At 40.6% G+C, this 14250-nt stretch overlaps 1 protein-coding gene across 1 annotated transcript in view; it reads left to right on the top strand.

Annotated features, from left to right (window-relative positions):
* dync1h1 (dynein, cytoplasmic 1, heavy chain 1) overlaps positions 1-8604 on the top strand; it is a 39363-nt gene extending 30759 nt beyond the window's left edge. Inside the window, 19 exon segments of the mRNA XM_032546838.1 lie at positions 253-387; positions 473-567; positions 871-1045; positions 1140-1215; positions 1913-2073; positions 2155-2266; positions 2348-2408; positions 2501-2624; positions 3487-3600; positions 3672-3737; positions 3739-3843; positions 3932-4149; positions 4232-4335; positions 5342-5550; positions 5740-5893; positions 5968-6110; positions 6463-6631; positions 7136-7260; positions 7340-8604. Of these exon segments, the coding sequence (XP_032402729.1) occupies positions 253-387; positions 473-567; positions 871-1045; positions 1140-1215; positions 1913-2073; positions 2155-2266; positions 2348-2408; positions 2501-2624; positions 3487-3600; positions 3672-3737; positions 3739-3843; positions 3932-4149; positions 4232-4335; positions 5342-5550; positions 5740-5893; positions 5968-6110; positions 6463-6631; positions 7136-7260; positions 7340-7468 (2475 nt within the window). The 3' untranslated portion in view covers positions 7469-8604.
* The last annotated feature ends 5646 nt before the right edge of the window (positions 8605-14250 follow it).

The following is a 14250-nucleotide window of genomic DNA, read 5'->3' as shown; positions in this document are numbered from 1 at the left end:
TTTATATTCTGGTTTGTCTGATGTAATTTTTAAATATTAAAGGACTGATAATTTGATCAGTTAGTTGAGTAGACTTTTTCCAGATACTTTTTTGCTCTTATTTGATTAATTTGTTGGGCGGCTACTTTTTACTTGTCCTTGAAGTTGAAGTAGTGCTGCTGTTACCTGAGTATAATTTTTGGGCTCTCTGCCCACCTGTGACCGCAGCGCTCATTTGTTTACCGCTCACAAAGTGTTTCCGTCTGCCGCCAGATGCACTTCCTGTACCAGTACTCGCTCCACTTCTTCCTGGACACGTACCACACCGTGCTGTACGAGAACGCCAACCTGAAGAGCATCAGCGACCATTCCCAGAGGCTGGCGCTCATCACCAAGGATCTGTTCCAGGTTAGAGCGTCTTCTGAAACCGCCAGCCGCTGTTCCTCTGACCGGACTTGGGTGTAAACGTCTGGTTTGGGTTTGTTTGGGTTAGGTGGTGTTCAACAGAGTGGCCAGAGGCATGCTGCACCAGGACCACATCACCTTCGCCATGCTGCTGGCCAAGATCAGCCTGAAGGGCATGACCAGGTGAACAATCCTCAAACTGTCCAATCAGGGCTCAGCCCACAGGTGCTGGAATTTTAATGAGGTGTTTTCAGATCAATCGGGATTCAAAACATATATTTTTTTTATAATTTAGATGTAGAATACGATCACAAGACATTATTAACAGAAATAAATTATATCATATGATAGTGAATTGAAACTGTCTTTTAGTTTATGTGTATCATTTTAATCTCCAGTGCTGGAAAACTTGCCTTGAACTTTACTGAGGGAAAAAAATCGACATCAAAAGTTTTATATGTCTGAATTATTGTTGTTTTGTTTCAGTGAGCCGTCGTACGACGCAGAGTTCCAGCACTTCCTGCGTGGAAAGGAGATCGTCCTGACGGGAACGCCGCTGCCCAAGGTCAAAGTTCTGACCTCTGAGCAATGCGAGGCCATGGTCCGCCTCAGCCGCCTGCCGGCCTTCAAGGACCTGGTAGCCAAAGTTGAAGCTGATGAGGTGAGCCGCATCCTGCCTGCTGCTTCCCTTATTCATTCATTTTTAAATCTCCTCTTTTCATGATTATCTTCCTGTTTTCACTTTGTTTCCTCAGCAATTCTTCATGTGGATCCAGAGCAACACTCCAGAGCTGGCCGTTCCTTATCTGTGGTCGGAGGAGAAGCAGTCGAGTCAGTGAACTGATCGGCCCGTCGATGTAAAATCACTGGATTGGACAGCGCCTGTTAGCTGCTGTAGCTAGTGACGCGCACCTGAGGGCGCTGTTGAGTCATGTCAACAAAACCAGATTGTTCCAATGTCACAAAAATGGCTGTAGCACCATTATTCATTGGATTTCTACAAAATATGGATTAAATTAAAGCTAAGAAAATAAAATAGTTTTCTCCCCTAACACACACAACTGTTGCCATGGCAACTAGCTGACAACAGGGGTTATTTTCAGTCGTATCAAAAATTAACGTTTCCCACAAAGAACAGAACGTTCTGTCCGTTAGTTTTATGTTTATTTTGCTTGAGGTTTATTTTGTGATTTTTAAGATGTGGTAGCGATGGCGGATCAGCTAATTTAAACTATTTAAATTGGCATAACTCACCTACTCCCCACTTTCTCACTATTTTTAGTAAACCGTTTTCCTGACGTGATTCTAGCTGTTCAGGTGTGGAAAATTATTTAAAAATGTCAATTTTTTCTGATTCTGTGTGTGAATGTGTTTATTTCACCGATATTCCTGATTCGGTGCGTAGCTGACGTCCAATCTAGTGACTGTATATCTATGGATCTGCCATTTTCACAAGCAATCAAAGCCAACCATCTGTGCCATAACCTGATCGATCATTGATCGTCATGGTTGATGTTTGTGCTCTCAGCTCCCATCGGTCAGGCCGTCCACATGCTGCTGCTGATCCACACCTTCCGGCCCGACCGCCTGCTGGCCATGTCCCACATCTTCGTCTCTAAAGTCCTGGGAGAAACCTTCATGAACATCATCGAGCAGCCGCTGGACCTGGGCAACATCGTGGACAGCGAGGTATTGATAACGTTAATATTATTATTATTGTTGTTATTGTGATGGAAGCTCCTATGGCGATGGCTCTGATCACGTCTGCAGGTGAAGCCCAGCACTCCGGTTCTGATGTGTTCTGTCCCGGGTTACGATGCCAGCGGATTGGTCAGAGATCTGGCTGCTGAGCAGAACAAGCAGATCACCTCCGTCTCCATCGGTAACGCTCGCGCTCTGCTTCCTGTGTGAACGAAGCGCCAGGTGAAGGTTTTAACGGCTAGCATGCATCTCGTCTCCACAGGTTCAGCTGAAGGCTTCAACAAGGCCGACAGAGACATCAACACGGCCGTCAAGTCTGGCAGGTGACCGACGACGCTCCTGATGCGGCCTTCGTTTTGTTCATGATTGTTTTTATTTGTGTTAAATGGTTTTACTGAATGTTTAACTCCTGCAGGTGGGTGATGCTGGAGAACGTTCACCTGGCCCCCGGCTGGCTGATGCAACTGGAGAAGAAGCTTCACTCCATGCAGCCGCATTCCAGCTTCAGGCTGTTCCTCACCATGGAGATCAACCCCAAGGTAAAAACGTCCGTCATTTTTGTTATTAATAAAAATTCCTATATATGCATTTTTATTTGCTTTATTCTAAAAAGCAAGCTATTATTTAATAAATAATGCAAATATTTGTGTCCATTTCCATTTGTGTTATTGTAAACAAAATTATATTTAAATGCTGATAATAGTCATTAATAATTATAGTATTAACAACATCTATTTTAATTCTGATTTGACTAGACGTTCAAATTATGTTTTTATGTAAATACTACTCAGTTTAAAATAAATACATCAAAATAATATTTCTGTCTGTTTTAACCAAACGATTCTAATTTTTTAATACTACTGATTAGTAATAGATATTTTAATCCATTTTCATTTGTTTTTTTGTTAAAAATAAAATTATTTTTAAATGTTAATATAAATATTAATTTGCTTTAATGTTAGAAAATTGTATATTTTCTCAATATACAATTTTCAGTTTGTTCTATGAACTAAACAAAACTCTTTTTCTTCTTATTATTATTATTAATAAGCAAACTTGTAATAAATACATGAAATTCTCCTCTAAATGAAACAGTATTTCTCCCGACTATTTCAAATTTGAAATTGTATTAAAAAATGTTATGTATGATATAAAATATTGAATTGTCACCAATGTGATGGACCTTAACGTTTTTCAGAATCATTTTTACTTGATTTCAATAATTTAGCAACTACTCCAAAAGTTTGAATTGAGGAACTTTTTATTTTAGTATAATTTAGATTAAAACGTATGTGAATTAGTGTTAAATAAAGACCACAGTTATTGATTTTAATTGATTCGGATCCAGTCGTCTCTCCTGTGTTCTGCAGTCACTGATCAGTGAAGTTTCCTCTCTGCCAGGTTCCGGTCAATCTGCTCCGTGCCGGCCGTATCTTCGTGTTTGAGCCGCCGCCCGGCGTCAAAGCCAACATGCTGCGGACCTTCAGCAGCATCCCGGTGGCGCGCATGTGCAAGGTGATGGAAACGATCAGAACCCGGTCAGAAGTCTGTTTCCACCATGTTCTGACCCTCCGTTCCCTCTGAAGGCTCCCAACGAGCGCGCGCGCCTCTACTTCCTCCTGGCCTGGTTCCACGCCATCATCCAGGAGCGGCCTGCGCTACGCGCCACTCGGCTGGTCCAAGAAGTATGAGTTCGGCGAGTCGGACCTCCGCTCCGCTTGCGACACCATCGACACCTGGCTGGACGACACCGCCAAGGTTGAAACGGACCCACATTTCTCCGTTCGCAACTAAAACTCAGACGCAGGAAGTTGAGGGTTTACTTCCTGTTGTCTGTGTCGCTCAGGGTCGTCAGAACATCGCTCCAGATAAAATCCCCTGGGCGGCGCTGAAGACCCTCATGGCCCAGTCCATCTACGGCGGCCGCATCGACAACGAGTTCGACCAGCGGCTGCTCATCACCTTCCTGGAGCGAATCTTCACCAAGGGAAGCTTCGACAGCGAGTTCAAGCTGGCGCTGAAGGTCGACGGGCAGAAGGACATCAAAATGCCCGACGGCATCAGGTCGGTGGCGCTTGGCGCGATTTCTACCCTCAGAATGATTTCTAAAATGGCCGCCGCCTCATCTGAGCTGCTCTGGTTTCAGGCGCGAAGAGTTTATGCACTGGGTGGAGATGCTGCCGGACACGCAGACGCCATCTTGGCTGGGACTGCCCAGTAACGCAGAGAAGGTCCTGCTCACCACTCAGGGTAAGCCTCTGACCTCTGACCTCCAATTGTAGACAGTAGCAGCAGAATCTGCAAACAGTGACACCAATCAGAGATGAACTGGAGCCACAAACTTTAAGTTTTGAAATTAACAAAAAAAGATAAACTGACAAATAGAGTTTTGAAAACTCCACAAAAAAAGATTGGAAACTAAAAATGTTTTCAAACAGAAAAAGGTTGAAACTTTAAAAAATAAATTTCAAACTGAAAAAATCTGGAACTCTAACAAAAAAAAAGTTGGAAACTGAAAAATTTTGTGGAAATAAATTTTGAAACGGGGAAAAAAACGAATCATTTTTTGAGTTCGTAAAAAAAAAAAATGTTTCAAAAAACTTTAGCTCCATATAACGTCTTTTAAAAAACTTTGAAGAAAACTGAGAGAACTTCCTAAAACTAAGTGATGCTGATGAAGATGTTGAAGTGTGTGGATTCTGAGCAGCCATGGCCGCCCTGGTTTTAGCAGGTTGTCTCCATGTTCTCATCTGGATTCCTGCGTGGAGCAGCAGATTCCTTCAGAATGGTTTCTCTAATAATCTGTCCTCTTCCTGTCAGCCGGGGTTTAATCTGTAATCCAGCTGCAGCCTCCTGTAGTCTAGCTGCCACCAGGTGCGGCTCCTCACCCTCCAGCAGCTGTATTTCACACACATCCTGCTGCTTTGCTGCGATGATATCCGACTCCCTCCCGTTGCCCCAGAAACTCCCCACCTCCCTTTAGCAGAACTGTTCCACTGCATCCCTCCAGGTTTCCCTCTTCCTGTTGCATGCCGTCGTTTTACTTCCTGTCAGCTGAGGAATCGGCCTCAGCGTTGCCTGAACCTGTTTGTGTTTGTCTTGTTTGATTTCCTTATTTTGTATTGTCACAACTCCCACACCCTCAGGGGAAGCCATTTTGGTTTTCTGTTCCAAAATATAATGTCTTGTCCCTCCTCCTCCTCCACCCACCATGGTCTTGTCCTCCACCTCCCTCTCCCTCTGCTGGGCTGCACAGGCACTGACATGATGGGTAAGATGCTGAAAATGCAGATGTTGGAGGATGAGGATGACCTGGCTTATGAGACGGAGAAGAAGGAGCGAACGTCGTCCACGTCCGACACCCAGCCGGCCTGGATGCGGACGCTCCACAGCACCGCCTGCAACTGGCTGCAGCTCATGCCGCAGACGGTCAATCCGCTCAAACGCACCGTGGAAAACATCAAGGTGAGCAAACGGGTCAGAACGCAGCAGCTTCATGTTCCACCAAGCTGTTTTTCTGTATCAGATCCGAATCGACAGATACTAAAGCTCAGATATCGGTACTGGAAGTGAAAAGTGGATCGGTTCATTCCTGGTTCTGGTGAATCTGCAGCGTTTCCTCTAACTCTCTCTCGGTCTGATCGGTGGAACCAGGACCCGCTGTTCCGTTTCTTCGAGCGCGAGGTGAAGATGGGCGGCAAGATGCTGCAGGAGGTCCGTCAGGATCTGACCGACGTCGTCGGCGTCTGTGAGGGGAAGAAGAAGCAGACCAACGACCTGCGCACGCTCATCAGCGACCTCGTTAAAGGTGTTTGATTCGTTCTCGGCTGAATAAACCGGATCGGCTTCGTCTGGAGTAAATCTGATCCCGTGTCGCTGCAGGAATCCTCCCCCGCAGCTGGTGCCGCTACACCGTCCCGACCTCCATGACCGTCATCCAGTGGGTGTCGGACTTCAGCGAGAGGATCAAGCAGCTGCAGCAGATCTCCCAGGCAGCGGCCAGCGGGGGCGCCAAAGAGCTGAAGGTACCCCAAGTCAACAAATTTTAAAAAACAAGCAAATTTCCACCATTTGTTTTGCAAATTTACAACTTTTCAAACTCAGAACATTCCAAGATTTTTATTTCTAGAAAATGTTTTTTTTTATTAGTTATTTCCTGGTAAAATTTTCACTTTTGAAGCTCAGAAATTTCTATTTTTTATTCTCTAAAAGAAACTCAATATTAGATTTTTTTTCTAGAAAATATTTTACTTTTCAAACTCAGAAATTTCTAAGATTTTTCTGTGGGATTTTTAAAAATGTTCTATCTACAGTGGCCCTGACACGTCATGGTAGCAAACGGCTGTTTGAGGTTATTTTCTGTTTTCCCTCCTCCAGAACATCCATGTGTGCCTGGGCAGCCTGTTTGTGCCAGAGGCGTACATTACCGCCACTCGCCAGTATGTGGCGCAAGCCAACAGCTGGTCTCTGGAGGAGCTGTTCCTGGAGGTCAACGTCACGACGGCGCAGGGCGCTTCGCTCGACGCCTGCAGCTTCGGCATCAAAGGTCTGACTAAATCTGCATCTGCCGTTGCCATGGAGAAACGTTAGACTTTATGTGGATCCTCATTAGCCGTTGCCGTAGCAATGGCTTCTCCTCCTTAGGTCAACATCATAAAAACATTACAAAAACAGCTACACACTCTCAACATAATAGAAACAGCACATAAAATGATAAAATAATTAAGTTATATAACACATCACCTTATTTTTAACCGATGCTGTGCATCCTGATAATATTTGTGTTTTTGGAACAAGCTGCTGTATTTTGGGTGAATTGTAGTTTAAATGTTTTCCACTTTCATATCGGAGCGGAGCTCTGTGATCTGGGAATATTCTGGAGTGGGCTCTTCTCTCCTTTCAGTCTCATGTTTTAATGATTTTTGAGTCGTATAGATAATAAACACTGTCTGCTGCATGTTCAACATGATTTTGTTAAAGTGAAATGTGCAGAATTTGATGAGAAGCGGGTCAGATTTGATCTTGATTGGTTCTGGTTTGTCCCGTCCAGGTCTGAAGCTGCAGGGCGCCACCTGCGCCAACAACAAGCTGTCTCTGTCCACCTCCATCTCCACCGAGCTGCCGCTCACGCAGCTCCACTGGCTGAAGCAGAGCAGCGCCGAGAGCAGACACATGGTACCAGCAGCACCAGAACAGAACCACTGGATCCACTGGATCAGAGCTCCTAACTCTGAGCCGCTTCCTCTGTCTGCAGGTGACGCTTCCCGTGTATCTGAACTTCACCAGAACCGACCTGATCTTCACCGTGGACTTCGACATCGCCACCAAGGAGGATCCGCACAGCTTCTACGAGCGAGGCGTCGCCATTCTCTGCACCGAATAATTTCATCCTAAAAGTCCTGATCATATAATTATTACGCTCTAGTTAATCACTTTAATTACTCATTTAGTCGCTGTAGTCGTATTGTGTTGCGTTGGAAATGCTGGAGGAGCCGCTGTGCTTCGTTCGTACGGTTTTCTGGAAAGTGGCTGAAGGTGAAGGAGGATGTCGTCAGATGGTAAAACTGGGAAGGAAATGAAATTTGGGGAAAGAAAGTAGGAAACGTTTTAGAGAGGATGTTTTTAGACTGAATAAAGCTTTCTTGCATTGGAATGAAAAAACTGTTTGTCTTGTTAATGAGCAAGAGATAAAATCTTCAATAACTTTGTTCACACAACACTTAAGATATCTGTAGGAAAAACATGAAAAACTTATTTTATGTATGTTTTCAAGTTATAAAATGTTCAAATTTAAATTTAGCTGGGAACCAGATGGGATTTTCTGACAAAACAAACTAGTTTAAAAACTCCCAGTACATTCACCCAACCCCAACCAGTTACTGTCCAGTTCAGTTAGAAATTAGTGCAACAAATTAATTGAGCTGCTGTGGAAATATTAACATAATTATGTCCTGAAGCTGCACCAGTAAGTTGTTAAACCATAAAGAAACGCTGCCACCTACTGGGTGGGATTAGCAAATCTTAATCTTCCTAAAACAATGGCCTAAAGAATTGTCAAGTTATTTTTGCAATAAAAAATAAATTGTATTTTATTGCAAAAAATTTAAATAAAAGGCGAGTTTAGCCTCCAACATCCAATAATCTCATCTTTATAGTAAAACTTTAATCTGTTACTGTAGCAACATGATCACTCTTTAGAAAATGTAAACAAATGAAACCTTTAATCTGATCACATGTCAGAATAGATATCCCACGTTTTTAAAAACAAAACAAAAACTGAAGCCTTTCTTTTCTTTTAATTTATGCTGATCAGAGATTATTGAACAGCCCTGCTTCCTAAACTCCATAACCTGGGCTTTGACTAGGCTCATATCTCCATTTTTCAGCCAGTCCTGGGTGGATTCACGGATGTGTTTTGGGTTTTGATGCAGCAGCCAGTTCTGGTCCAGTTGAAATGTTTTTCTGATTTCCATTGTTTCTATTAAATAAAAGGGGCCAAAGTGGAACCCTGGGGTACTCCGAATGTGACTTTTTTTTGTCCGCTTTAATTGAAAGTTACTTACTGACATGAAGAAAAACTTTTACTGTCAAGTAATTTGCAACCTGCTATATAAATAAAATAGTTGATCAACATAGCAACAGACTGAAGGTAATCTGCTCCTTATCCGAGTTTCTACCGGCCCGCCCACATGTTCTCACATAGTCAACACACCACACAGATTAAAACGTGATCATCTTTAATTTAGCCTTTTTGCTCCAAACACTCAATGAAATGTAAAAGCTTTGGTTTCACAGCAACGTAAAGGTCCAAGTTAACAGCAAATCCTGGAGAATTTTAATCATTTGCTCAGTGAAAATGAAATAAATTTCAACTTATTTGACCAAATTATGGCTAAAATTAGGGGAATTTTAAAAATCAGGAGGAATCTAATCTTTACAATGAATCTGTTAGATGAAACTTAATATAAATATTCCTGGGAAATCAAAACAGGTCAAATTAAACATTCATTTCAGCAAAAACAAACCTTGCATTTCTGGATATAATATGAGACTTAACAGCATTTATGACCAGTAGCCTCCATCATTGTTCATCAGCTTCCTCCTCCATGTTTCTAACACATTGCCTCTTCATTGGCTCTGCCTCCACCTGTCCTCCAGGTGGGAGCTCCTTCCTCTTGCAGAGCGGCCTGAGCGAAGAGCAGCTGCTGATCTGACAGGAGCTCCTTTCCTCTGGGGGGAGAAATCCAGGGCTGCAACCTGCATCCAACCCGGAGCCACCAAGCTGCACCTCTACATCCATAGCATGGTTCCCCTTTGTTGAATAGCTTACACTTTGATGAACTACAGACTGATAATGTGTCAGAGAGTCTCTGCTGCTGTTTGTCACCATTTCACTGACTGTTAAAGAGGCGGCGTGGTGACGCAACAATCGCCTTCTCTGGCCAGAGCCGCTGCGTCCTCCTATGGGAGCCATTTGGAAAGTTAGACAAAGATTAACAGCAATTATTTGGGGTTTTTAGCCTGTCAGAGCAAAAAGAATGAGGACCAATTTTCAAAGTCATGTTTTCACCATATAATTGATTCATTTATAAATCTCACCGTTCGAACTAAATATCTAGTTAAGCTAAATATTTCCCTTGAGGCTATTACCAAGCCATATATTCAGTTTAAAGCAACATTTTAGCTCAAATATAAGCCTAACTAAATATTTAGGTATCAACTACATTTAGCTTGAAGCTAACTATTTAGTTACAAAGGTAAATATTTAGCTTGCTAACTAAATATCTAGTTAGCAAGGGTTAGGGTTAGCTCCAAGCTAAATATCTATTTACCAAGTTAAATATTTAGTTTTAAGCTATATTTTTAGCTCAGATATATCTAACAAAACATTTAGATAACCTGTATTTGGATGAAGGTATATATTTAATTTGCAATCTAAATACTTAGTTTAAAGCAACATTTTAGCGTGAATATAAATATTTAGCTAGTATGCAAATTCACTTGCCGATAACCGGAAGTGGACAACCAAAATAAAAGCTGGCCCTTCCCGTTTTCGTTTTCTTTTCCTCTTTTCTTGAATATTTCAGTTTAAAACAAACGATTAGCCATTTTACAGGCAATACAGACGTTTACCAATGGATCTAAAAGTAACTGACGTATCAGCTTTGAAGCAATCCAGTCTCACCTGCAAGAATTTCAGTTTGAGAAATCCTCAAGACCCAGCTTTTATTTTGATATTCCACTTACCAATTAGCATGTTAGTTAATAGTTAATCTAGGAGCTGCTAAACATCTAGTTAGTAAACAATATTTAGCTAAATAAGATCTAAGAAAACATTTAGCTAGCATGCAGCTAGCCAAATATTTAGCTTGCTCACAAAATATTTATGGAACTAAATATTTATCTTGGTAACAAATATTTAGGTTGAAGCTAAATTAATATTAAATATTTAATTAAATATTTTGCTTAAAACTGAGATTAAAAAAAAATGAATGAATAAAAATATGACTTTGAAAAATTAACCCATTTTATGGTGATTAAACAGCTGAAATTACTGCTGCTTAATTTTTGACAAACATCACCCCAAATCCTCCTCCTTTACCTTGCTGCCTCTTCTCCCTGCTGGCACCGTTTGGGCTCCTCAGAATCCTCTGAGCTCCCATCATATGGGTCCAAAAACTGCACAGCCAAGACAACAGCCACACCATGAGTCAGCAGGATGCTGTAGCGTTGGAGGTGACCGGATCTGAGGATGCTCACCAGCGAACAGCAGCCATGTCTTCCTGCAGACTTGTATGTTAACGCCACGGTCCGGCAGGAGGTTCTGCTTTCTGGTGCGCTGCTCACACATCCCTGCTCACAGCAAGCAGAGACTCAGGCGCTTTGACCTTCACAGGTTAGGAGACACAAACTGAACAGCAGCAGCAGCCAAAACTTTACATACTTTCATCATCAGTCTGAATATGAACTGATTGTTATTTTTTACACAACTTCAAAGAGTTGAATTGTTGCAACAAGTTTTAATTTATTACTTTTCTTTATTTCACAAAAGCAGAGCATTGTCCTATGCTGTCTGTAAAGTGTTAGAAAACCATTTCTATAGAAATAAACAGTGGAGAACCTGCTCATGAGAAACCAACCTACCAAAATTACTTCAAGAGCTCAACAGCAACTCATCCAGAAGAACCCAGAACAACCTCAGCGTCCCATCTGATCTGATCTACCACTCACAGAAAGACAATCATAGACACGGTGGAGGCAGTGTGATGATCTGTTTTTGCTGCTGCAGCATCTGGATGATTTCTAGTAATTAATGGAACCAGGATTTCTGCTCTAACGCAGAAAATCCTCAAGAAGAAGCTCCAACTGTCGGTTTCTGTGGCCAAAACCCAACAAATCTCTGAAGAGCTAAGAAGGACAAAATGAAGGTTTCAGAATGGCCTAGTCAAAGTAGAGTTTCAGTGCATACCTTTTCCAAGTTGGAAATGATCCCAAATCTAACTTTTACATCAGATTTGATATATATAGTATTTTTATGACAACTGAAGGTAACAGTTACTTGCTAATGGCATAAAATGTCATCATATGCCTGGACACAAATGATACTGTCCCTTTAAGAGTCAGTACAGCTGGATAATCCTTCCACCCTCAAACAAAACAGTTCAGATACGTGAAGGCTGAGTAAAAGGTTTATGTAAAGGTCTGATGTTCTTCCAAATACTACAAACTTTCAGTTGTTTATGAATTGATGAGTACCAGAGTGCTGGTGTCCGACCACCTGGGGCTGATCTCAGAGTCTGAATCCGTGCTGGAGTCCATCTTACACATCTCCCATCAGCATCACAGCGGGAGAAAAAGCATGTTTCATGTAACCAAATCAGTAAAACGTCAACAGATGAGGAGCAGATGAGGCTTCTCTCCTCTCACCATGCAGCTCAGAGTCAGCTGGTCCATCAGGGTTTGGTGTGTCAGTGTTTCTGGGGTCTGGACAGGAAACACAAATAAAGTCACATCTGGCTTTTTAAATGCAAACATTGCCTTCTCAGTAAATTAGGATGTCACTATAAAGTGTATTAGTTTGAGAAAATTAATTCAAATTTTGACCAAAATTTGCCTCTTGGAAAATGATAAAGTTAAAACTCTTTGGACTTTCCACAATGACTAAACTTTGGCTAAAATGACAGAACTAATGAACACTTTTAGTTATAGATGTTATACGATCTCAGATATATTTATTATAAGTGGCAATGTAAAAAGTATTTATTTTCAGTATTTTAGGGAACTGGAGTCAAACATAAAACGCAGCCCTTAAAAACAGTTTAGAACAGGCATCTTCAGGACACCAAAAACATGGAAACTGTGATTCTCATCACTAAAATGCACACAGAAGCTGCACATGGTCATATTTTCATATTTACTGATACTCCAATGGAATCAACAGAAGAGAAAATGGTAAAGATAATTCTGACAATACAGACAGATTTTAGGGTTTTCAAGTTATCATAAATCTAAATTATCATGACGAAAAATAATGTATAATAATTATACAATAGTTGTCTTAATAGAGATAATAAATGCAGGTTTTTAGCAGATTTTCCGTTTTCAGGGAATAATTATATAAATTTTTCTCAACAGAATGACAGAAAATCACAGTAATATATATTTTAATTAATTTGTTTTCTCTAATTAGGTTGGTAAATGTTTATTTTACATCATTTTATAGAAGAAAATGTATCCATCCTTTTAGAATTTAAAGTATAAACCAAGTGGTTTATATTTTGGTGGTTCTTTAAAAATTGCAACAAAAAAAACTTAATTTGACTTTTCCCCCAAATTTAAATCAACAATTGAAATTTAATTATGGAAATAAATATTAGATGATATTCTAACTCTGAGACGCACCCTTAGGACATCGTGTTGGTCACTTTTCCTTTTGCATATTTAACAAAAACATTTCCGAATATTTAAGTTTCATCTGTAGTGACGTTCATGTGTATACCTGGAAGTGAATGCTGCTGTCATCTCCTGCAGGGCATCAGCACCACTGGTGCATTTGGTTCACTGAATATTAGGGTGAAATAATGGAAGCACGCTGCAGGAAAACTCGTTTAAATCAGCGCGGCAGCAGGTGTTTGTGATTTTTAAGCAGCAAAATGTGGAAACAGCTGAGAACGAAAAGATTTGCTCAGATTGAAACGTCCGGCCAAACGCGTTTTCAAAATAAAACAATAATTATACAACTCTAGGAAAGCTTCAGTGAAAGTTTTGTGGTTCCTTTCCGTTTTCTGACCTTAATTTTAAAATATGTCTAATTAGAATAGTTGAGGTTTAGAAACTACTTCCTGTCGAGTAAGGCGAAAAATAATTATATTTCGGTATTTAATTAGAAAATTGAGTCCAATGTAAAAATGGACACGACCTGTTATCGCTACACTAAATTATATCTTTTTGGTTTAATAAAGCTGTGGAGGTAAATATTAAAGTTTCAGTTGACTTTTTCCGGGTACGAAATAGAAATAGAAGACTCTGGCCACCAGGGGGAGTTTCGTGCTGACTTTGTGATGTAAAGCCAGTTTTTATCTCCTCATAATTTACTGGAAACAAATTAAACTTCTGACTCCAGAGGATCTCATCTGCCAGCAGGAGTTTGTTGGTATTATTTTTGATTTAATCAGGGCTTTATCGTGTTATATTTCACAAGAGTGCAACGGGAGTAAAACTTTAGTAAACAGACAAACAAACAAAAAGCTCGCAACAGTTAAATCTAATCAAAATTAAAGTTAAAATCTGTCCAAGCTGCTTATACGTCATAGTTTTTACTAATGCCAACTGATCAACTCTGTTACCTCCCTATGATGTCATCAATCCAAATACATACAAAACAGAAACAACAGCTGTCATAAACATCATGTCCAGTAAAATTCTGCAATGGAAATGATAATTATTTTCATAATCCAGTTATATTTTTCATGACAGTGAAAAATATAACTGCATATTATATTTTGACAGTGCTTTCAACATGAAACCACTGTCATATGCTTTCATATTGTATCATATCAAAACATGAAAGCATGTTTTCAAAACAGTGGAGACAATATGCTTGATAGAATCTTGTGTACTTTATTATTATGACCATAGTATTTTCAATTTTATTCTAGTTGAAGA

Source organism: Xiphophorus hellerii, chromosome 19, assembly GCF_003331165.1.
Source record: "Xiphophorus hellerii strain 12219 chromosome 19, Xiphophorus_hellerii-4.1, whole genome shotgun sequence".
Classification (NCBI taxonomy): domain Eukaryota; kingdom Metazoa; phylum Chordata; class Actinopteri; order Cyprinodontiformes; family Poeciliidae; genus Xiphophorus; species Xiphophorus hellerii.
Note: the sequence above shows the minus strand (reverse complement) of the source record. Positions and strands in the feature narration are given on the sequence as shown.